Below are 24,799 nucleotides of genomic sequence, written 5' to 3' on the forward strand. Positions count from 1 at the left end.
TCCTTGGCCACCCCATGAGAAGTTGGGATAGTTCCTCCAACCTGCATTATAAGTGTTACTGTATGGGTTATTTTGAGGTCTAGAATTATTATTACTCATATATTGAACTTGTTCCTCTCGGTGTTAGGGTTAAAGGATTGATATTCTGTGTGTAATCCTTTTCCATTTGAATCGCACCTCATCACTGAATGTACCTGAGTAGAACCATACAAACCGTCAATCTTTTTATTTAATAGTTCTACCTGGTTAGATAGCATAGTAACCGCGTTAAGGTTGAAAACACTGGCTACTTTTGTCAGCTTTGTTCTCATGACTTGCCATTGATAGTTATTCAGTGACATCTCTTCAATAAATTCATAAGCCTCTTCAGGTGTTTTGTTGTTTAAAACTTCACTGGCGGCTGTGTCGATGAGTTGTCTTGTAGAGGGGTTCACACCGCTGTAAAAAGTCTGAACCTACAGCCATAGAAGTAACCCATGGTGAGGGCATCTTCTTAATAGGTCATTGTATCTCTCCCATGCATCATACAAGGTTTCTAGATCCATCTACACAAAAGAAGAGATATTATTCCTTAGTTTAGTCGTTTTAGCCTGTGGAAAATATTTTAGTAAAAATTTTTCAGTTATTTGTTCCCAAGTTCTGATTAACCCTCGTGGTAACGAGTTTAACCATTGTTTAGCTTTGTTCCTCAATGAGAATGGAAACAACCGAAGGCGTATGGCATCGTCAGAAATGTCATTGATCTTAAAAGTGTCGCAGAACTCCAGAAAATTTTCCAAATGAGTGTTTGGATCCTCGTCCTACAAACCATCAAACTGAACAAACTGTTGTATCATTTGAATCGTGTTAGGTTTCAGTTCAAAATTATTTACAGTAATAGCAGGTCTAACTATACTCGATTCAGCTCATGTTAAAATAGATTTAGCATCATCATACATAGTACGAGGAGCAGGATTCTAATTTATTGGATCTGCGGCAACCAAAAGAGGTAGCTGATTATTCTAATTTTTAGTCACCCCTTCAGTTGTAGTTTGACTATCATCCTCTTGCCCTTCCTCTATGTATCGTAGGCTTCGCCTTATTTCTCTTCGATTTCTGTGAGCTATGCTTTCGATCTCACTATCAAAAAGTAGATGTCCTCACGAGTTTCTTCTAGTCATAAACTATAAAATCCTGCCAGAAGCAAATAAAAGAAAATTTTAATAATTTAAGCAAAAGTAAATTTAAATTGCAATAAAAATAAATGGCTAAAGTAATAAAAAAATAGTTTTCCTAATATCTTAGTCCCCGGTAACAGTGCCAAAAACTTGATGGCCGTGAAACTAACTAATAATTCGACTTAAGGTAAGCGCACCTATCGAACAGTAGTATAGCTTATAGCAAGACCGAAATGTCGAACTCACAGCAACTAAAAGTACTAGTATTAACCTTCTTTTTATTATCTAGCCTAAAAATAAGAGGATTTGCTTTATCTAAACTAATTAACTAAACTAAGAATGCACAGGAAGTAAATTGGGGAAATACTTTTGGAAAAACTGATTGATTTAGATAATACCCAAAGAAGAATCCACCTAGACTTCACTTGTTATTTGACTCTGAACTAGACGATTTATTCACTTGACTCGATCTGTAGAAATCCCTAATTTATATTATTATCTCTCTCGAGACTAAAAACGTCTAACCCTAGGTTGATTAATTGAAATCTCTTTCTAATTAAAACGCCTAGTGTTGCATTAACTCGATTTATGGATTCCCTTATTAGGTTTGACCCTAACCTGACAGATTTATGTGCCTTACATCTAGGGGTGCAATCAAATCCGCTTAATTATGCTAGATCTACTTTTAGACAGGGACTTTTTCTCCTCTGAATGAGCACATCAATACTTGAATCAATATTCTGGAATATTAAAGCAAGAATTAAGAACACAATTAAGAACAAATCAAGTATTTATCATATAATTCAGAAAATAGTAACAAGATTCGTCTTAGGTTTCATCCCCCTTAGGTATTTAGGGAATTTAGTTCATATGGGTAAAAGAAAATATCTCAGAAGGATAATAATAACAAAACATAAAGAAACCCAAAAACTCCTGAAAGAAATTGAAGGGAGATCTTCAGTTTTGAAGGAGAATCCAACTTCTGAGATTGATCAATCGGCTTTTTTCGAGTAATTCCTTGCCTCCCACTCTGTGTGTTCGCCTCTAGGTGCCTCCTCAATTTAGGTATTCTTCTAGGGTGTTTATATAGACTTTAGAATGCTTCAAAACCCTAAAAATTAGCCTTTTTTTAATAGAACTAGACTTGGGTTTGACAAGGACACGCCCGTATGACACGCCCATGTAGGGTGGCTTAGGCCGTGTTAAAGTCTGCTAAATAGACAAGGCCATGTGGTCTACTCGTGTGAGGAAGTCCAGGCCATGTTGATTTCCCACGTTGACTCATTTTCTCCGTTTTTGGCCCGTTTCTCGCTCTTTTTACTCTCATATGCTCACCTGAGTATAAAAAATAAAATTAAAGGATTAGGAGCATCAAATTCCACAAATCTAATGATAATTCATCCAAAAATGTGCTAAGTTTGGGATAAAAATATGTATAAACTATGACTTATCAACTAAGAGGTAGAGAGGATCTTCATTGTCATCCCTAGAATTGATCATAGGGCTTTTTCCTTTTTCTTGCCCCCCAGTCAACAACTGGGTCAATTGATTCATCATGTTCCTTTGGAACTCCAGCACCTGGTCCCTCATATCCTGTTGAAACTTTTCCAACTGTTCTTGCATCTGTGATTGCATCTGCTCTTGCATTTCCTTCTGCATTTGTTCTAATCTTTCCAATCTTTTATCCATCGCTTTAGTTCTTCTTCGTGTACCGTAAGGATGTGTACTTGATAGATTTTTGTCGATTTTTAAATTACTGAAATGATTTTTTTGATCAGGGTCCTTTTGTGAAAATCTAATACATGTGATGCAATGTAATGCAGATGCATGGGATGAATGCAAAAAGAAAGAGAGGCGATTTTGAATTCAGTTCTATTAGAATAACTTTTCTAGAAAACAAATCTTTTTACATAAAATAGAAACATATATGGCTTTGCCCTCATACTTCAGGCGAAGGCATCGATCCTTTCCTTCATATCCAAATGTTAAGATCAAATCTCGCGAACTTTCCAATGGATGTCTAGCTTCTTTTTGCTTGATCCGGGCTACGACATATTGCTCACTCGTCCCCGGGAGGCTTGTTAGCTTCTTTAAAAAAGTCGAGACGTTGATAGCTCTTGAATAATCTTGGTTGGCTTGAATCCTCGAGCAATGAAGCAAAGTCGTGTATTCCTTCACTGGCTATCACTCTTCTCTCGTTGTGCTTACTCGGACCATATTCGAATGGTCATATTACATTCCACTTTATCATGAAATTTATTTTCCATGACAAGCTCTCTATTTAGCAACTAAACGTGAATCAACACTTCTTTTTTATGATAATGCAATGCAATGCAATCATAAACAAAATAAAACACGTCAGTACAAAAGAAATAAGTAACAAATAGAGCACCTATTCAGGTGACCTCTAGGGGTTTGGTGGTTCTACCTAAGGTATGCTCCTAAGACTCACTATATGTGGTTTGGTTCTAAAGAAAAGGGTACCCGAACCAGCAGATTCCTCAATCCTCACCCATTATAAGCTTATACAAACCGAGTTTAGTTCAGGGGAATATATTTCCTTATGGCTACACGGAGATGAAAATATCACAAAGATATAGGTACAGATGTATCACGAAAGTGATCCACTATCCTACACGGAAGTGAAGACCTCACGAAGGAATAGTTTCTCACTCCTACTTAAAAGGGTAAGATCGAACAGACATGCAATGCAATATGCGAAAACATTCCAAGACTCGAACTGATAAAGCAAATATCAGAAAAAATGATGAATGAAATGCAATGAGAGGATCATAATTTTAAACCGGATTTCCAATTTTTGACAAAAATACAGAAAATAATCAATTTGCGGCTTGACTCTTTTATTTGTCCCCAGTGGAGTCGCCAAGCTGTCGAAATTATTTTTAATTTGAAAAACGGGAGTCGACTTAAAAACAAAAATGTAGTCTCCACCGATCTTTTTCGAGGTGTGATCAGATCACCTTGAGATTGATCATTTTAATAAAACATTTTAATTTATTAAAACAATGATTTTGGGTTTACAAAATTCGAGAAAAAGGGTTCGGGAGTCAGTTAAGCACGAGAAAGGGTTAGCGCCCTCGTAACGCCCAAAATTGGTATCTAATTAATTAATTAATGTCTCAATATTGAAAATTTGAAAAGATTTTAGAATACGATCCTTTTATTTAAAAAGAACACTTGAATAAATTAAATTGGATGCTAAGACCCTCTTATTTCGAAGAAATAAAATATCATACCCAGTGAGTTAGGATACGACATTTCATATTTTCGAAACTAAGCTTATCTTTTGATTTTTAAAACTCATGCAGTGAAGTTTAAAAAGGATATTCAATTATTTGAGTCAAATGAAAAATTGAGACCCAGGAAGTTAGGGCACGATTTCTCAAAATTCCAAACATAGAATATTGCCTTTATTTTTTAGAAATCCTTATCTCGAGATATAAAATGTCATATCCAGTGAGTTAGGACACAACACCTCGAATTCCTGAGAATAAGCTTTTATTTGAAACTTATACGTTTTGATTGAAAAAGGGTACTCAGTTACTTAGATTCAACGAGGAAAATTGGAACCCAGTAAGTTGCGGCACAATCTTCTCGAAGATGCCAAATACCGAGTATTGCCTTATTTTAAAAACTTTTGAATAAAATGATTTTAAAATTTAAACGATATTAAAACACGACCTTTTAAGCGAATAAAATGCGATGGAATAATAATGTACAACGCAAAGTAATAATTCATAAACAAAATATTATAATAATGAATCACAAATAACAAATAAATACAAAGTAAGAAAATCTAAAATAAAATATAAAACAATTATCTAAAATAAAATATAAAACAATTCTAAGCAAATAATACATAAAAAGATTTAAAATGGATGTTATAAAACGATCTAAAGTATATAAAATAATTTTAAAAAAAGATCAAGATCTATTCAAGATAAAATAATATATAAAACTCTTTAAAAATAATATATAAACAATTCAAAATATATAATATGTAAAAAAGTTTAAAATACATAATATATGAAAATATTAAAGTAAATAATGTATAAAAATTTGAGATGAGCGTTATATAAAAAGTTAAAATAGATAATAACAAAAATGTAAAAAAATTAGATTGTTAATAACAAGAGTAAAAAACATATATAAGAAAAATAATAATGAAAATAATATTAGTATAAAAATAGAAATAGAAATATAATAAATAGAAATATAATAATAGTAGAAATATAAATAGATAAATAATAATTAGATAAATAATAATAGTAGAAACATAATAATAATAGCAATAATATATTAAATTAGTTAATTTGATAATAAAATAGCGAAAAAATATTAAATCAAACCTTAAAGCAAAATTTTGGGGCAAATAAAAAATAAATAAAAGGAAACGGACCAATTTGAACGTGCGAATAACAAGGGGGGACCAAAAGAGAAATAATCCCCACCATCCAAAACGCACAGCTTCAAAGAGAACTAAAATGCAATCAAAATAAATTTTAGGGCCAAAAATAATAATAATAATAACTTAATTGCAAAACAATAAAAAAAACGGAAGGGGTAAAAGCAATTGGACGAATTTAGAAAAACAAAGAAATTGAAATGAAATGAACAAAATTCTCACGTAATTGAAACAGAAAAGAAAATAATTCAATTCCAATATAAATAGGAAAATAGAGAATAATCCAATTCCAAATTGAAGTAAAAATACCAAAGTAATTCCCCCTTCAAAAAACAAAATACCTTATTTATATACATGGGATTTACTAAAAATAGCCTAACTAATTTAATAATAAAATAAAATAAAATAAAAATAATATCTTCCTATTTTTAGCCTTTTACCAAGTCAACAAAATTTGATAACCCCTTGGCTTTCTCCATTTTTTTGATTTGGCCCCAATTTAATGATTGTCTTTCAATTTAGCCCTTTTTGTCTTGCTTTCGACCGATAACATCCTTTGGCTTTATTTATTCGATTATTATTTTTCTTTTTTGGGTCCAGGCCAAAATTGGCCTATTACAATAGGGTCGAATGGGGTTTTCTTAGGGTTATGATGGAGCGAACGGGTTTTGCAAACTCTTGGGTTTCTTTTATTTTGAAGTGCATTTCTATGGTCTTTTACTCCATTCTGCTAAATGGAACAAGGAGAGTGTTTTAGACCCATGAGAGGGTCACGACAGGGAAACCCGCTTAGTCCATATCTATTTCTTATATGTAGTGAAGGCCTGTCATCACTTATGCGCGCAGCTGTTAGCAAAGGGGACATTAAAGGACTAAAGGCATGTAGGCATGGCCCGCAGATTTCACACCTTCTATTTGCCGATGACTGTATAATCTTTGGGGAGGCAACGAATTTAGGAGCTTGTAGAGTTAAAGAAATATTAAAAGAGTATGAGGCGTGTTCTGGACAGTGCGTGAACTTTGAAAAGTCCATGGTATTTTTAGTACGAACACCTCGGAAGATGATAAACTCATGATTGCTAGATTGTTAAGAATACGCAGATCAAATGACATTGAGAAGTATCTGGGTCTTCCTAATTTGGTAGGAAGAAGAAAAAATACTCATTTCAGAATTTAAAGGACAGAATTAAAAAGAGAATTGATGGCTGGAGTTTTCGATTTTTATCCCAATGAGGGAAAGAAGTCTTTATCAAATCAGTGTTACAAGCAATTCCAACTTATTCTATGATGTGTTTTTTGTTGCCAAGATCTTTGTGTGATGAAATAGAATCTAATATTGCAAGGTACTGGTGACAAAAAGGACATGGCCGAAAGGGAATACACTAGTGTAACTGGAAGAAAACATGTGAACTGAACCAGGTAGGAGGGCTGGGTTTTCAGAATATGGAAAAATTTAATGTGGCTCTTTTGGCTAAACAAGGATGGAGGCTAATTGACCAACCAGATTCTTTAATAGCACAAGTACTAAAAGCGAAATACTACCCGACTACCAATTTCCTACAAGCAGAACTCGGATGTCATCCATCCTATACATGGAAAAGTATTTGGGCAGCGAAAGGTATTTTGAAAGGACTGGGGTGGTGAGTTGGCTCAGGTGACAACATTATAATTAACAATGATGCGTGGTTTCCCAGGACAGATAATTTTAGAGTTCGTCATTGTATATCTAATGCTAATATTACTAAGGTTGCATTATTGATTGATGAAAATACCAGGAAATGGAGGGAAGAATTGATACATACTACCTTCAAAATTGTAGATACGGATAAAATCCTAAGTATTCCACTGGCAAGCGAAGCGCATCCGGATATGATCATCTGGCGTGGGGAGCACTCGGGCGAGTTCACAGTACATAGTGCTTACAAACTACTACAAACCCAACTTTCTACTTCTAGGCCTACGAATATGCGAATTACAACCCAACCATTTTACAAACAAATGTGGGAATTACAACTTCCAAGCAAAATAAAGAAATTGGCATGGAAAGTGTCGTGGAATTACATTCCCACGATGAATAATCTATATCAAAGAAAAGTGGCTCCAAATGCCACATGCCTCAAATATAGAGCAGGCGAGGAAAACTTTCGGCATGTATTCGTGGAATGTCTTGTGGTAGAAGAATTATGGAAGAATTTAAATTTCAGTTGGATTAGGCAAAGTGGTTCACATGAAGGTCTTGAATGGCTTACTTGGATTTTCAACAAATGTACCATAGCACAACGACGAATGTTGATATGTGTTATTTGGGTGCTATGGATGGATAGAAACAAAAATTTACATGAGGGTAAGTCTTATACAGGGGAAGAAGCAGCTTGTTTTGTAAGGCATTACCTTGGCAAATTTGATGGACTGAACAAGAGAAAGCTCAGAGACGCCCCGCAACATGTTAAGTGGAAGGTACCTGCACAATCAACTATCAAAATCAATTTTGATGCCTCTTTTGACGAGAAGAATTAACAGTCGACATCTGCAATAGTAGCGAGAAATTATAAAGGGGGCATTAAAATAGCCAAATCCTACCTTCACTCAATGGTGGCCACGACATTTGAGGCGGAAGCTATTGCCTGTTATGAAGCTGTTCTCACGGGGAAAGACATGGGTTTCACAGACATTGCTGTTGAAGGGGACTCCAAAACAATTATCAGCAAATGCATGGCACAATTCAGGGATAAATCGCAAGTTAGTGCGTATATCAGCAACATTCAAAGAGAAAAAGACAACTTTCAGGCTATTAATTTTCTTTTTACTCCGAGATCGGCTAATAAGGTAGCCCACATCATTGCTACAACTAGTCTAAAAAAGAAGGAAGAGGTTTACCTGCTTGATGAGGCCCCTGATTATGCTAAACACCAATCGGAAATGGAAAGGCCAAGAGAGCCTGACTGAAATGATGAGAAGGATAGAAGAGCAGGAGGGTGTAGAGCGCCCTTCAGCAGAAGCGGTTCACCATCCCACTGAGACTGAATAGTCATTTAGAGAACAGAAAGGTTGGGGAAAGATTACTTTCAACTAACGGGGATATCAAAGTTTTTTCAATGCGTTTTAATTTTCTAGTTCTAAAGTGTTCTTTTAGTTTTTTAGTATTGTTTCCATTTGTCAGACGCTTTAATATTTTATTTAGTTTAATAAATATCCCTAGTTAATTTCAAAAAAAAAAACAAAATGTGTATCCTAAGCGTTAATACGTGCATAATGTCATTAGCATTTGCTTCAGAAAATATATTTGTTGAGCTTAAACAAAAATGAGAAGCTGAATACATATTAAAGGAACAAGAGATTCACAATGTTCTAAATAATATTTTGAAATAGGCTAAAGATGGACAAACCACCCAACATCAAAGAGATCAAGAGCTTTATAAGGCTTGGAAAAAGAAATTTTCCATTGCTTGCATTACGTTGTTAAGCAGTATGGATAACGACATCGTGCGTAATTTCAAAAAGCATGGAATAGAATAGGAAACGTAGACAATTAAGTTTGGTAGTACATCCTTCGCTAAAATCAAATAACTCAATTAAATTCTACACCTACAACACTCAAATCATAATATAAGACAGCATCAAATGTCAAAAATGATAAAAGTGAGATTAAGGACACAAGTTACACTTATCAAGCACTTATTCAATCTTTACCTCATAGTTACGAACATATGAACGTACACCTTATCTACAATTATAGCATCAAGAATTTAGATGTTGCTTTAAGCCATTTACTATTGGAAGAAAAATGTAATGATACAACCAAACCTAATATTGGTTTGTATATGGTAGGAACAAGTTCCAATGAAGCTTCCAGCTTTAACGCAAATCATATGGTGAATATAAAGGCAAAGCTTTTAACAAACTATAATTAGGCACACAAAAATTCTCCCAATACATTCACAATAAAAGCAAAACTAAAGTAAATGCTTTAACTGTGGTAAGAAAGATCACTTTGCTCATGAATGGACGAAACCAAAGAAGGTACATACCTTTTAAGGCAATTTTTTTCCAAGACCCTTACAGCATTTTTAAATGTAATGAATGTAATTAATAGTAGGGATAAATTTCAAAACTATTCATAAATTTTGATTTAATGAATAATTTGATATATGAATTTTAATTTGGTACATGCACATAAAATTTTGATTGATTTAAATGTATAACTTTGATTTTAATTCAACTGTACACATGTATAAAAATAAATGTATCAATTTTTTATATATTAAATAAATATAATTATTTCTATATACATGTCATCCTAACATGATTCTATATTGATAATTGTGTTAGTGATTTGTAAAAATTAATCAAATAAAAATTCATATATAAAATTACACAAAATCAAAATTTATGTATAACATTACACATTTTATCCAAATTCATATATAATTTGAAGATTTATCCCTTAATAGTACTACATTTGTTTCTAATATTGTATTTTTATTGAACCTCATCCTCCGTGGATAAAAAACTCTCAAGTGTCACAAACCATGTAGTTCAAAGACGGATTGTATTCATGGATTGCTACCTAATCCACAATAAATCAAATATAAACAGAAGGGTTGAAGTCAACTATATTGGTATTTGCAAATTGAGTTTGCTCCCAATCTATGACCAAACTAAGCATTAAACTTTCCGAACTCAAACAATTAATTAAAAATTTTCATTCATATTAGTTTATTCCGTTCCGATGGTAATCAATTCGGAGAGATAATGAAATATACTTGAACTGGAAATCATTTATCGACTCGAGCAAATAATCCCCATTTTTCAGTGAAGAAGCTTTGGACTCGATAAAAAGTTATTCATATAATAAATCAAATAATCATAAGATACAATGAAACCCTTGCCTAATTTCATTTTCTACCAACGAAATGAAATCACTAAACACTTTTTAACTAATAACAAAATCATCTTTCTTATACATCATTTTACGGAAAAAAGTACTATTCATTCATTTTCACTGTTTTCACTAGCAGAAGGAACACTACCTTGTGGATCCACATCAACAGCTCCCTCTGGATCTTCATCAATGCTGTCAATTCCATCATCTACATATGCCTGGGAGCTCACCACCTGTCCCCTCAGATCCTTGTGTTTTAGATTACCTGTAAATACAAAGATATATTGGAAACTGGAAACAATTCTAAGCATTTAGAGTGGCACTTGATGATAAAATTAGATTATGTTATCTTATTCCATATTTGATAGACGCACGATAGGAATATACATATTATTCTCTGTTCAGTATGTGAAGCTTGGAGTTTACAATAGGATGATATAATTACGTTTGGCCACCCCACCCCCACCCGTACTCCCACTTATCAAAATATTATGTTTGGCCAAAATCAGATTTCACTGTGCAATTGTAAATACACAGTTGTAGTGATAAATAGTTAATGGGTCCGGTTAACCGGTGACTATAGAAACCAATTGAGGATTATTTAATTACCATTTTGACTTTTCTAGACCAGTTACAATTTTTTTCTATAAAACCCATCTTAACTTGAGTATACACATTTTAAGCATAAATCCGTCTCTGACATTCACTTCTAAGTTGGAATAATATAGGCTAACATTTCTCATACATATATAAAATATCTAAATAAGTACAAATCCAGCCGGGGGATTAACAATATCATCCCATTTCAGTGGGACATACTCATCCTATCATTGCCAGTTTTGACTTCAATGAATATAAATAAGACATTTAAAGCCTTAAACAGAAGTAACATTTTGACCCTTCGGAGAATCTAATTTTTCAAAAAGTAAAAAGCCAACAAAGAATTTTGTAAAATCACACTGATTTTGCAATAAATATGACAGCAAGTCACAATATTTTATCTCCAAATTGATGAAAGAAGACATCATCTATTTTAAAGCACCAATATAAGAATTTTGTATGAATCTTTTCTTTAAGTCAGATTCAAGAGCTAGACCAGATAAATTTCACAAGTAACCTGGAAGTTTTAAAGATGTACTAGAGCAAAGGCTAATTGTTTATCTGACCCTAACTTGTTTTAAACTAACGTAATAATAATTAATAAAATTAAAAACTTCTATACTGGTTTAAATGAGCATACGCTTCTTCAAGAAAGAATAAAAATATCAATGAAGCTTAGTAGTGTTCCAAATATGAAGAATGTAGTGTTCTAAACCAAACCCAGGTACCCAACTCCCTTAAAAAAAAAAAAGCTAAAAATAAGATAATGCGGTACATACCCATCCAGAAAGTGCATCCGTTAGAGGTAGAATGGAGAAGAGCCTTGACACGAAACAAAAAGCGTTCCAAAGATCTTTTAGTAGCAGGTATTTTGCTAGTGATGACTGTTTGTTTCAAGCCCTTCATGTACCAAATATGACAATTCAATATAATCTGCTATCATTTCAAAGTTTCTGACTAAGCCTCAAATGGATTTGATATGCAAGGCTCACCTTGGCTTCAGAACATAGGGTCTGAATAGTTCGTGTAGCCTTTTGAAGTTCTTTCACCTAATCAAACGAACAAGTAATAAGGCCTTTTCTTCTAAGCTTCAAACTTGAACCAAGCATGTCAAAAAAAAAAATTGTATCTGATCTTACCAACAGAAGTATGGCTTCATTATGCATTTGGAAGTGAACCTGCAAGAAGTCAAAAGCTGCAATACCAAGATGTCAGTGCTCGGGCAGACAGCAATCAATGACCATATTCATTTCTAAGATATAACCACCTTTAAGGAAGGAATCAACGAATTTCCCACCGTACTTGACTGCCATGGCATGCAGGGTGACCTATGCCATCACATGTCAACAAGATTACTGCCTGAAGGATAGCAACAATAAAGAGGTACTAACTACATGACATGTTAGCAAGAAATTTTTGTAATAAGCAAAGGCACTTCTATTGATTAACCACCACATACACTTCCAATTTAGGATAAGCAGCCATTTAGCTTTTTACTGAAGAAAACCTAGCTGTGCCCAACTTTCCTAAACCTCTGAAACAATAAAAGTTCTTACAAACTATTCTAGGGAACTTTTATCTGAGAAAAAGTATAGTCATGAAAAAGTACAAGGGTTCTACAGTTTCACTAATATATTAAATCCATAGAATTACACATGCCAAATGGATGAAGGAGAGCGATTTCATGATCCTGGTGTTCTCTCATACAATCATAAAATTCTCTCAAAAGAATTCCTAAAACAATGTTATAGAAGTAAGTGACAGAAATTAAGAAGGCCAAAAACAAATGAAAAGCTAAAGGAAAATGTCATAAAATCAAATCTGAAATGAAGGCCGTTCATGTACAAAAATCAGAGACTTGACTAATTTCCCTAGTGGTGGAAAAGGTGCAAGGCTGGGAATGTAATATACATATTTAGAAAGTAATGTTGGCAAAGAAAACCACAGTTCTATTTGGTTACCTTGTCATGGGTTCTGCACATGCTAACTAGTGCAACAACCACATTAACATTCTTTTGCAACCTGATCAAAAGTGTGTGAACATTTACAGGTTGAAAACCAGGTCGAACCTTCTCTAAGCGAACAACTTCCTTAACCTACAAAGAGAGAAAAAGGATAAGAATTGCAACACTTTTCACTAGTCTTTTCTATCCCTTATGATCAATGGAAACAAAGCAGCAAAATTTACTGCTTACCAATTTTCCAAGAACTGTGAGATTCACTTCAAACTGCACAAAGGGCCAACCTCAATCAACATGTTTGATGGGAAACAATAAGAGTAATCTTTGAAAAGAACTTGGAAAACAGAAGACACCCTACCAGCACACGGTACCATGAGAGGAAAGTTGCAGAACATAGAGTTGGGAAACCATAATCCTCATCTTCTGCCATTGTTGTAAGAGAGACCTGACAAAGAAATCCCCTTTTAGTGGTACTACATACAAATGAAAATGGATTCAATTGATAAGAATTGTACGCCAAATGACCCTCATGGTTCATTCTAACTTAAAATTGTCATCTTAAACTAAATCTTAAGTAGATGCAATAACCCAGAACAATGGTAAGACAAAAGAGACAAAGAAAATGAGAAGACAGGAACTTGTGAGAAAATAAAAGAAATTTGGGGTAGAAATCAGAAAGAAAAGAGAATTAGGCAAGGAAATCCAATTTATCAATATATAGATCTCAATAATCCGTAATCAGAATTGTGGCAACCATTTTCTGCGTGTGAAAAAAGAAACAAGTAGCAAAAAATATTCAGTTGTGTTTTATTAAAATTGGCAGTTCAATTTTAAATGACATGAAACTAAAACAAGTATGAGAACTAAAACTCACTGTGAGAAGGTAATGCACATACCTCCCTTTTTCTTATTTGTATAAACTTTGCAACTGAATGTGTCTTTTAACTCGTGAGGCTAACTAACCCATAAAAATGAACCCAATAGTATTATCTGTAACTAAAAGTCAAGATGAACACTCATAGGCTACAGTGCTACACCTTAAAAGTTAATATTAATACAAAAATCAAACAACAATTATAACTCCAAATTCACTAAAAGTTTCCTCGATACTGAAATTTACAATTGAACCCAATAAAATATAATATGAAACTAATGAAACATGTCCAAAATATAATCCTTCAATAAGCATGACTATATTCCACACCATTATCCCCTTAATATGAGAAAATGCAGGATCAAATGTTAAAGTATTGAAGTAAAAGAAATGACCAACATATCCCTGTACAAAATGCCAGCAACAGATATCCAAACTTTTATCGACACTTCCAATAGAACTAGCATGATCTTGTCCTTCATCACATGTAAGCCACCTGCTCTTAACTCTCTAAGAAGGAAGAGCAATTCTATTGCTAGGACAGAGGACGTACATAGAAAAACTGGCAGATCCCTAATGTATAAACATAGCATTGAAGGACAATTTCTGAAGCACACTATTAACCTTGCAACAAATGTCAACTCAACAAAGTCAAATACCTGTGGCAAAATTGTGCAGGCAAGCTCATCAAGCAAATCAGAAATTGACTCATCATATTCTAAGTAAGTCCGCAGTATCTTTTGTACCATTTCTCCCTGGAAAAACCAGCATGTATTTCAGTAGCTATATGCATAACTACATGGTATGCTAAAGTAAGAAATCACAATCAAACATAATGTAATTGGCCTCACTTTGTTCTTCCAGCCATTCTCAAGATTTTTATTGTCCCATTTATGCTTCAAAAGTTTCTTAGCAGAAGATGCAAGTCTGCCACGCAATAAAGTAAGGATCTGGTGAAACGCTGACTGTATGATTTTATCATCTCCGTCCAACTTATCCATGACCTTCTGAAATGATGTAACAGCTGATTCCAAAGTAAAAAGAGCCTCTGATGCCAGAATAAAGGAGAAAGAACATACTGTGGAGTAGAATCTGATACAAATTAGCTATAATGAAAGGATAAATAAGCACCATAAAAGAACAACGGAATAAAGGCAAGAGTTTTGCACCTGCATCAAGGATACACTCTACAAATGAACAAGCACCAAGATACAAATATTCTATTGTACCAGGTGAAGGACAAGGGTGCACATCTAAGGAACCAGAATCTAATGCTTTATCAGGCTGAAAGGCCTCAAGGAGATCTGAAAGAACTGATCTGTACCTTTGAACTTCAGAAAGGTTTAGCATCTGTTCGAGGAAAAACTATTTTAGGAGTAGAATACAACTTTTTCAGAAAAGAAATTTTTCTATCGAAACATAAACCAAATAAAAGCATCAGTTGTCAAGATGGAAAGTGCCGCACAGACATGTATGTACACTCAAAGGTAAAGGTGAGTAAAAGTATTCACCTTACTGAAACAATTAAGTATTTCCTTAAACACCATAGTAGAAATTGAAGAATTTGATGGCACAACATTGGTTAAATCTGGGTTGCCAGCAGCAGTGGATTGAAACTTCCAGTGTTCTTGACAAGTTTTGTTACCTACAATACATTTGTTAAGACTACAAGAATATAGAAGACATGGTGTTGCCAACAAAATGAAACTATCATGTTACCTTCTCCTTCTTTAAGAATACAGAACGAACTGTCTAAGTTACTCTTAAGACTTTGAAAGAGTGGTCTAATTTTGCTAAGAAATTCATCCAATGTCATCCTGGTAACAGCAGCAGCAATACTGTTCCTTGAGGAACATTGTTTGGTCGGAGCAGCAAAGTAATCCAGTTTGTGTTGAAGATCATGAATAAGGTACAGGTATAGGGGCAACTGTCCAGAAATAACAAGTTTTCTACATGTCACCTAATCATTTTATTTATATGATTTGAAGGAAAGAAAGAACTACATGAAAAATATACCTCAGCCACAGGGTCAGAGCAACAGGTGTCATGGTCCTACATTTGAAAAGTCACATTTGACTATGATCATTCTTTTAATAGAAAACAAGAAAAATAGGCCTCATTAAGTAAAATTGCATTTTGATATTTTAGGACTAAATGCTACACCTGCTAGGTCAACAAGCAATGAGCAAACAACTTAATTAGCACATAAAAAAGGTTAACAAACATATTATTCTAAAGGCACTTGAAACGGAGACAGGAACGTAGGCCATGAGAAGTTCAGATGAATTATCTTTACTGAGTCCCAAGATTATGTAAATCACATACAACAAATGATTATGCATTGGCCAGTCAAATGCCACATTCTAACACAAAATTTAAAGGAACTGTGCAATAGTTGAGAGTTAAACTGTAAGGAGACACACCTTTGAAAAAGTCAAAATGGAAAAGCATTCCAATAGAAGAGGCCTGAACCTAAATTTCTGTGATTCCAGAGCTTGGGAAACTGGAGAAACTTCTATAAGCACTGACTCATTAAAGACATGAGAATTGTGATCCACTGATGTTGAGGTTGCCATATCTTTTGAAGAAACCTTATCTGGTACCTCTTGGCTTGTCACTGCTCCTGCTTTCCTCAACACATCAAACAATGTTTGCTGGTGTAGGTTTCCATCTGTACCAATTGCTGAGGTCTTTGAAGTCTTTTTATGCTTCCTCTTGTTTGGAGATGTGGATTCAGGTCTCATCTTAGGCTCATTCTTCTTTTCTTTATTCCCCACATGGTTTGGTTGGTTTATGAATGTTGATCCACAATGCTCCACTCGAAGATGGAGCTGAGGTAGTGTTACAGGACACATTCTGATGGAATGACTTAACAAGCTTTCGAGAAATCTGCATCAACAGCCAGCTGGTTCTTACCATCAGTATATAGAATTAGTTCATAATACGATATGATATGCGACACCCCGAAGGATAAACCAAAGAAGCTGTAATTCATAATAATGAATTAGGCTACCAAGAACCTCAACATAGCTACATTTCCATACACTAAAACATGACTTGTATTACTTAGTTGGGCAAATAGTTAAAATTTCATAGATCCACTACACACCAATTTTGTTCGTGATTATTCTTAAATCCTCAATTGACTGGATAAGGAGAAAAGACTGCCGCTAAAAGGTTGCCATGTTTTTTAGCAACCAAACAAGAGCAAAACCTAAATGAGAACACTAAACCAAAAATGTGCTTAAGCCAGCCTTAGCCTCTCCTCTTGTGAAGGGAGGCTTGCTAAGTTGGGAAAACCAACTTCTTCCTTATAGAAGCATCGTAACTAGCTTACTACATTCTATGTCAGGTGAGGGCCAACATCTCTCCTTTTTCTCCTGATATAAGATAAGATCCCCTTTTTTAGTATACCTTCATCCAATGCAGTTTTTTTCAATCCCGGTGAAATTATATTTCACATGAAACCTGCCAGCATAATTGCCCTTGGTCTCTCCTTATATCTTAATCTGATTTAAGGATAATGGACAAACTAGCAAGGAGTGAGGATTTGATGACTTACACTAGGTTCCTCATTCGCTTTAATAGCTTCTGCATTATGTCATCCTTTGAGGTCTGACTTATGCATTCAAATCTCCCATCTACTTGTGTGCAGAAGGCATTGAGCTGTAGCAGTGGAAGAGCTATAAACCTCAATTGCATGTTTAACAAACATGTTACTTAAAATCAACATCTCAGAGTAAACTATTCACCAGTTCCCTTATCCAGTTCATTGCATAATAAAGAGAGAGACAAATAATCTGTTTCTGCTTTCCTGTCAGAGACTGCCATTCAGCTTCTAAGAAGTACTGGCATAGTAGAAAAGGAGTCCATGTCAGAAAAATGGTCCAATAAAAAAATATGAACAATAAAATAAAAATAGAGAGCTAAGAAAGATCAACATAATTTTAAGTACCATAGGATAGGAAACAAAAATATTCACAACTTTTAAGTCATAGAAGAAATGAGAAGAAAACAACTGTCCTCTTAAGTAAAACAGTGTGGATAAACACTTAAGAGGTTGACATAAAATAGTTTTAAATCATAGAAAGTTGTATTAGTTCTGAAGTTTTCCAATACTTGGCAAACTTCATGAACAAATCACAATTGTATACAGAAGATTAAAATGTTAAGGATCTAACTCAAACAATAGCTATTACATAGAGGAAAATCACACTGAGAAAAGCATTTTTAATGCAATAGCATCATGAAACTCTGAGACTCAATGGTGAAACAATATGATGGTCGTGAGTGTTATGCTTGATCTGACCTTAGACGAGGGAAGTAGCATAGGACAGCCAAGTAATGCATCAATTCCACCAAGAGATCCTTGGTTCGTCAACTGTTCAACCTGTCATTGATATCAATTTATTAGAAAGCTTTCTTTTATAATACTTCTGATGACTAAAACAGTATACACTTACGGTTGATAGTAAATGGAAGTTAGCAGGAAGAAATTGCAAAGAAGCATTTCTGCAAGAGAAGATTCCAAGTTCACTATACCCAATCTCTAAGGAGGACATTCAGATTCAAGCGAAAGCATTAAAAAACATTACTGAGAAGAAGAAGCCAATGGCAGAATGTTCAGACAAATAGGAGACATTTCACCGTCCAAGTTCATCCATAGCTCCCCTAAAGAAGTAAAAAGTAGAAAGAATAGACTATAGTCTATCATGAATTTACATAAAACTTCAGGCAAGCACAGACAGCATTTTTAAACCTACCTTCTAAACCGCAATACGGGATCCTGCTAGGCAACTGCCCACCATCAAGATCAGACAGAAATATAGATTCAAATTCTCCTAAATGCTTGCCAATCCTGCAAAAGACAACTTTCGCACATGCAATTAATAGTTTTATTATCTTCCTAAATCCTTAAAACTTGCAATCTACATGACAGTAATAATAGATTGTTGAAGTTGTCTCACCAATCCATGATAATAGGGTGAAGAGTTGTACTTTCTAAAATTGCAGTCAGTTCATCGTAAAAGAAGATCAATGACAAGCATGATTGTTTGCAAGATTCTAAGCCAGTTTCAAGGAGCTCCACAGCCTCCTCAGCATTTGATTTCTGTTTGCTCAAGATAATAAAATTTGAGGTCTCAGAAAGGTGAATGAACAGTAAAGGTGAAATCAAACATCCTAAGCTACTCAACAGGGAAAGAGAATGACAAGAAGTTTCCTATATTTTCCTGTTAGCTGAAAGCACGAGAAAGGATTTCACGATCAACACTTATAAGTACTTGAAAAACAATAAAAATCAAACATAGACAAGAACAGAGCATTACACAGTAAAATAGTTCCAGAAGAGAAAGAATTTGAAAATTGTAGGTAGATTCAATTTCAGTTTCTGCTCTCTTCTTAATATGCACAACTATTCTTCAACTAGGATCCATCCAAACTGTTTGAACTGTTCTGTCCACTAAGGTGGCCTTGGTGCAATTATTTTCTATCCTAGAGAAGCTGTTGACTCCCTTTTAAAATGTGGCTGCAGACGAGACATGGAGACTTTTCTATATACCTTATCGAGAGACCACAACTTCACTCATATCTTAGCTTTTATTATGGTCTGAAACATTGGAAGAAATGGGTTTTAATTGTTTCAAGCACAACTATTGATCTCCATACTTTTGATGCACTACTTTAACATCCATATAATGGTCTAGACTCAAGATGCACTTGTTGATTTTTTTAAGTCATTAAAAAGTTTCTTGTAACTAATGAAAAAACTATGTTCTTCAGACTACTTGTGGATTTACTGGCACCAGTAACAGTGGAACTATCAATTTACATCATATCTTCTCATATGCATTGTCAAATGCATTCAGTCACCCCAAGCTGTAACATAGACTTTCTGACTACCAGTTTTAATGCCAGTAATGCCCAGCCGAAGCAATTATTCAAACCATCAACCTCCTGGAAAGAAACTTTTACAGTAGCTTGTGATGTGTCAAGATAAAAGTTTTTGTCAATTTTCAGCAGGTTTCTGCTTTTGTTTTGCTTCTAACCAGTCTTCAGGAATGAAGGATAAACAACAGACATGATTAAAGGAAAAAGAAAACCGCAATTTACCTTCAAGATCACAACATGCCACATGTAGTATGTGCAGTTATAATAATATGCTGCAATCTTTAAGTACGATCAAGTGATCAACAACTAAATAGCCATATAATAACCAAGAGCCACGGATAGGGGATACACTGATACTAGGTGCTACCTGAAATGGTGATGATGAAGTGACATTACTTTCAACCCCTAGACATGAAACTATTTTTAAGATTCCAATTAGACCCATCTTTTTGTACTTCAGATCCGGATGGCCAACCTGCCCAATTGAAGGTAATGCTAGTCAAAGTAACTTCCATTGCTAAGATCCTCCACTTAAATCTACAGCACAGAAAATTAAGAGATGCAATCCAAAAATTGCACTAAAAGTCAATGTTCAAAGCACTCTATTCTCAAAAGCCATGCTGGTGCCAGATACCTGCTTCCGAACAATAATAAAAAGTTCATTTGCAATGGAAGAGCCCAAACAGTCAGCACTAGAGCGAGCTAGCAGTGCCATATGGCTGAAGACCTCATAAACCTACACTGACTGAATGTTAATGACACTTCCACGTACAACTTTATCCTTATAAAGCTTAAAAGATCAAAAATATAATGAGCAGCAATAAACCTTATAAAGATTTTCTACAGTCAATCCCTCCAAGTAGTCCAAGATTCCTGAGAATAACATTAAACTAATGAAGAACACAATAGCAGCAAAAGATAAAGAAAATCTGAAAGCAAAAACTTAGCTACCATTTATATGATAAGAAAGTGGAATCAGTTCCCTTGCATGTTTTGAGGCAAGTGAAGCCATAATCTGAAGAGCAGAAGTAACTTCAAAACTAACAGCAGAGCCCACATGAGTAACTAGTGCACCAAGAACCTGCACAAAGCCACATGAAAGTCTCTTGGAGAAAATGAACCTAATCTTCAGAGAAAGGAATATATTGATGCTTACTTCCTGTCTTGAATAAGTATCAGCAAACTCTTCAAAAAGAAGAGTATACATGTAAATGCCAAAATCCCTTGCCTTTTGTTCTTTGCAAGCCAATATATACTCAGATAAAGAAAGGAAGGAAAGGAAATATTCCTAAGAAAAAAAAAAGATGCAATCAGATGAGTTTCTGGAATATATTCAGCAAAATTGGAATGATCTTAAAGCCGAAGAATAGCAACATATACCTGTGCGAGTTCCTTGTTCCCACGAATGCATTGATCAAGCATAACTTCTTGAATGCAACCTTCAACAATTTTCTTCTTAAACACCTTTTCAACGCTTTTTCGCATGGACTCACCATTTGTGTACAATAGTATAAGCAGCCACATGTCGATTACTTTGTGATCTCGAGGTTTTTCAAGGCCATTCAATTCCTTCAAAATCTCTTGACAGAGTAGCTATAGGTAATGTGTAGATATAAAAGAGCGTATCAAATTAAAACCATAAATTGTCAAATAAGAAAAGAGGATATAAAAACATGTATTGTCAAATAGGAAAGAGGATAAATTACTTACACTCTTAAATTGAAGGCTAGATCTCAAAGCATCTAGAACAGATGCCTCTGTGTTGTCAACAACCAACTTCCCTTTGAGTTTATTTTTTTGCATTGTGCGATTATGCGGTGTCCTAACAAACTTTAAATGCTCACGTATCTGTGAGATTATTCTTCGAACATTTAGTTGTGTGGCAGAGAGCAGTAAAAATCGAAGCAGACAGGGCATGTGCTCCGCATCAATTGTTCTAATGCATGATAGTGCTATGGTTATGACCTTCAATGTAAAGAAAGAGAATTAAATTAGATATCAAAGCAAGAGCTACATAGCACCTTAAAATTTTCATCGGCTGCTAAAAATTGTATTAGAATGATGAAAAGAAGAGGGCTCAAGTCAAGTTTCTCCAGTCAATAAAGGTCAAAAAGCCACTTGAAAGGAAAATATTTATATATTTGTTAGAGAATATTCAATTGAGCTAATGGCATTACATATTTTCACATCAACAAGTAGAAATACAAAAAACAAAAGGCAATATACATTTGATGAAATTACTGGAAGGATCAAATAAAAAGTGTATTAATGGCAAAGAAGGCTGATTAAGGTCACTATTTGGGACTCCTCTGCAGATCTAGGTTTAATGTTACTTGTGGCTGGTTCAGTTTAAGTTTTTGTTCAATGGTTTGGGTTTGGTTTAGACATTCCTGTAAATTCAAGTCTTCCTAGAAATGAGCGTATTGGATATTTCAGGGGCCTTAAATTGGTGTACTAATATTATGTATGGTGAACCCGTTTGGAACTGTCTTTGTTCTTGCAAGCCAAAGGTGGTCTATGTATAGCCTGACCTAGCCTTCTAACTTCAGAAGACACAATAAGAAGGTTTCTGTATCAAATACTGAGTGAATTCAGGTGAAGTTGAATACCTTTTATAGCTGTGAGTGCCTAGAGAACACAAAGTGAAATCACCTAGGCATTTTCCCTCCTCCTTAGAAACCTCAATTACCGAACTCAACAGCCTTTGTGCTAATTATCCTTAATTCAACTTAACTGCTAAACCCAGGAGCACAGCTTGTCTACCATAACTACAATTACCTCACTCTGGGTAACCAAACAGACATAAGCTTCTAACTTATTTACGACTATAAAAGAACTGAATTGTAACATTCAATACTCAATTCCAATCCTGTATTTTATTTCAGGTGTAATATTGAACAAAAGACCCTGAACCACTGATTACTTGCGCTGCCTTAAATAGCTGTATTTTTGTAGGACAAGAAGACAAAATATTGAATCCAAGATCTATCGTTGTCTTCTATGGTGAAGAGCAGAAAGTTTCATTTGCATTAACCTTGCAATAACTACTATGCAGATTTGTTACCACTTATAAGAAATGGCATTATTTGATAGAACATTAAAATAAATAAAATAAAAATCAAGTAAACCACGTAGTGGAAAAACTAAACAGAAGAGAATAAACCTGTTCTTGCAACTGATCATCCAAATTAAGATTTGAAAAAGAATCGAGCACAGGAACAATTACAGATGGGTCCTCATGAAGCATTTGCTCAAGGGAATCAATTACAGTCTTGTTATTTTGATCACCAATGATCTCAGGCAATGATCCAATTATCTCTTTCTTCAAGTGTAAAGGACAAATGGAAAGAACTTGCAATAACTTATCGGTGAAGGAACTAGGATCAACAACAAAATCAAGCCATCGAAACTGATTAATGATAAGCCTAGAAACATCATCTTCAAGGGACAATGATGTTTGGGAATCTCCAGGAACTACATCAAAATATTCAGGAAGTTTCTCAAGGAGCATAATTTGGAGGTCTAATTGGATCGGTGCAACCAGCAAGAGATGCCGGACTAAGCTTTCACTTCTAGCGGGACCAAAATTACTTCCGTTTGAAGACATGAGAACCCTGAAAGCATTTAATTTGTAGGAAAAATGAGGCATTTGGTCATAAATACCAATGGAGTAAGCAATGCGAAAACCTTAAAACACCTTCCAACTGAATCTCATTCTATTCTCAAGAAAACATATATATAGAAGGATAGAGTAACTGATTGGTCCTAAAATCCAAAAGAAATAATAAAGCCAAAAACTAAAAGAAAATTCAGTACGATAAGTTAAAAAGCTAGGCAACAGATAGATTATGCATGTAAACGGGGAAGCAAAAACGAAAAATTTTAAGTTAGCAAGTGGAAAAAGAGTGAACAGACCTGCGAAGATTGGAGGAAGACTGAATGTAAGAAGAGAAACCAGATAGAAAAACGGAGCGATCGTCAGTAGAAGAAAAGAGGCGGGAGAGCTGGCGGCGGAGCTTGTAGGGATCTGAAGGAAGGGAGGGCGGGCCCAACGGGTTTACCAAGGTACAACCGCCCTCAGCTAAGATCGAAACCATCTTCTCAACAGCATCAACGGCAGTGCCGATGTCGTTTTGAGGTTTGGGGATTTTAGGCGGAGGACAAGAAGGGACAAAGGAAGAGGAAGATCTCTTCCGTGGCTGTTGTTGCTGCCGGAGCAATACCATTGTTCTTTTTACTCTAAGAGTTCAATTTGCAGCGGCGTTGTTTCGGAGGCCGGTGGGCGGTATTTGGTCTACTGATTTTCCCTTTCCTTCTTTGGAGAAATGACTGGAAATAAAGCGCCAAATTTCAAGAGAAGGAACCGCTATTTTTTTAATATATAATTTTGAATTTTTTTCCCGTCATCCTCGGGTCAAAATTCAAAAGACGGATCACCCGACCCTAAATCCCAATGCTATTTCGTTGATTCAATCAATTACATCTTCTCTCTTTCTCTTTAAAAACACAATACTATTTCTTACTCTTTTTTTCTCGCTTTCATTTTATTTAAACTATTTTTATTTTTAGGAACATGGGTAAAATATCAGAAGAAGCCAATTTTTAAAATGATAACGGAAGTGGTTAAATTTTGTTAAAAGTTATGGAAATAGGACAATTTTACAAAAATGTGTTTAATTGATGTCGTTTTCAAAAGAAAGTTAGAAAGGCATGTCTAGCTTAGTGCTTTTTTCCCTTTTGATCAATAAAACGCGTCCAAGTCAGTGTGTTCCCCCCCCTTCAACAATCACTTCCAAATGTTAAAACGGTTTAAAAAAACTATAAACCCTCCACACCTTCTTCTCATTCACATTTCTCACAATTCTCTCTTAAATCTCTCAAATTTCTCAATCAGCTCTCAAAAATCTCTCAAATTCTCTCTTAATTTTTTTTCCTAAATTCTATTTTTTTATTTTTTATTAATATTTTCAAGATTCTTTTAAAAAAATTATTCGTGTTCAACATAATTTA

At 34.6% G+C, this 24,799-nt stretch overlaps 1 protein-coding gene and 1 non-coding gene across 2 annotated transcripts; one reads left to right on the top strand and one right to left on the bottom strand.

The window, feature by feature from the left end:
- The first annotated feature begins 471 nt into the window (after window positions 1-471).
- On the top strand, window positions 472-578 carry LOC128296177 (small nucleolar RNA R71). Its single transcript, XR_008286725.1, has one exon. It is a non-coding gene; the product is annotated as a small nucleolar RNA R71 (small nucleolar RNA).
- A 9,827-nt stretch (window positions 579-10,405) lies between these two features.
- Window positions 10,406-24,306, bottom strand: LOC108469517 (uncharacterized). Its single transcript, XM_017770392.2, has 31 exons — window positions 23,705-24,306; window positions 22,953-23,403; window positions 21,500-21,754; window positions 21,170-21,382; window positions 20,946-21,077; window positions 20,741-20,870; window positions 20,616-20,662; window positions 20,424-20,525; window positions 20,157-20,264; window positions 18,868-19,010; window positions 18,664-18,758; window positions 18,496-18,571; window positions 18,364-18,412; window positions 18,210-18,290; window positions 17,653-17,748; window positions 17,463-17,566; window positions 16,324-16,789; window positions 15,917-15,952; window positions 15,620-15,827; window positions 15,412-15,545; window positions 15,070-15,250; window positions 14,752-14,978; window positions 14,560-14,655; window positions 13,385-13,471; window positions 13,261-13,293; window positions 13,027-13,161; window positions 12,333-12,393; window positions 12,205-12,260; window positions 12,058-12,114; window positions 11,845-11,965; window positions 10,406-10,730 (listed from the first exon to the last, which is right to left on the bottom strand). The coding sequence occupies exons 1-31, from the start codon at window positions 24,013-24,015 to the stop codon at window positions 10,573-10,575; spliced, it is 4,449 nt and encodes a 1,482-aa protein (XP_017625881.1). The 5' UTR covers window positions 24,016-24,306; the 3' UTR covers window positions 10,406-10,572.
- Window positions 24,307-24,799: the final 493 nt, after the last annotated feature.

This window comes from Gossypium arboreum, chromosome 7 (assembly GCF_025698485.1).
Source record: "Gossypium arboreum isolate Shixiya-1 chromosome 7, ASM2569848v2, whole genome shotgun sequence".
NCBI lineage: Eukaryota > Viridiplantae > Streptophyta > Magnoliopsida > Malvales > Malvaceae > Gossypium > Gossypium arboreum.

What these genes read in the sequence shown, in the direction of transcription:
- LOC108469517 (XM_017770392.2), bottom strand. Translation starts at nt 24,015, where the DNA reads ATGGTATTGCTCCGGCAGCAACAACAGCCACGGAAGAGATCTTCCTCT. An exon ending in CCATTTTGACTTTTTCAAAG is followed by an intron (nt 15,953 to 16,323) that starts GTGTGTCTCCTT and finishes TTTCAAATGTAG; the next exon opens with GACCATGACACCTGTTGCTC. An exon ending in AGAGTGTATCCTTGATGCAG is followed by an intron (nt 14,979 to 15,069) that starts GTGCAAAACTCT and finishes TCTACTCCACAG; the next exon opens with TATGTTCTTTCTCCTTTATT.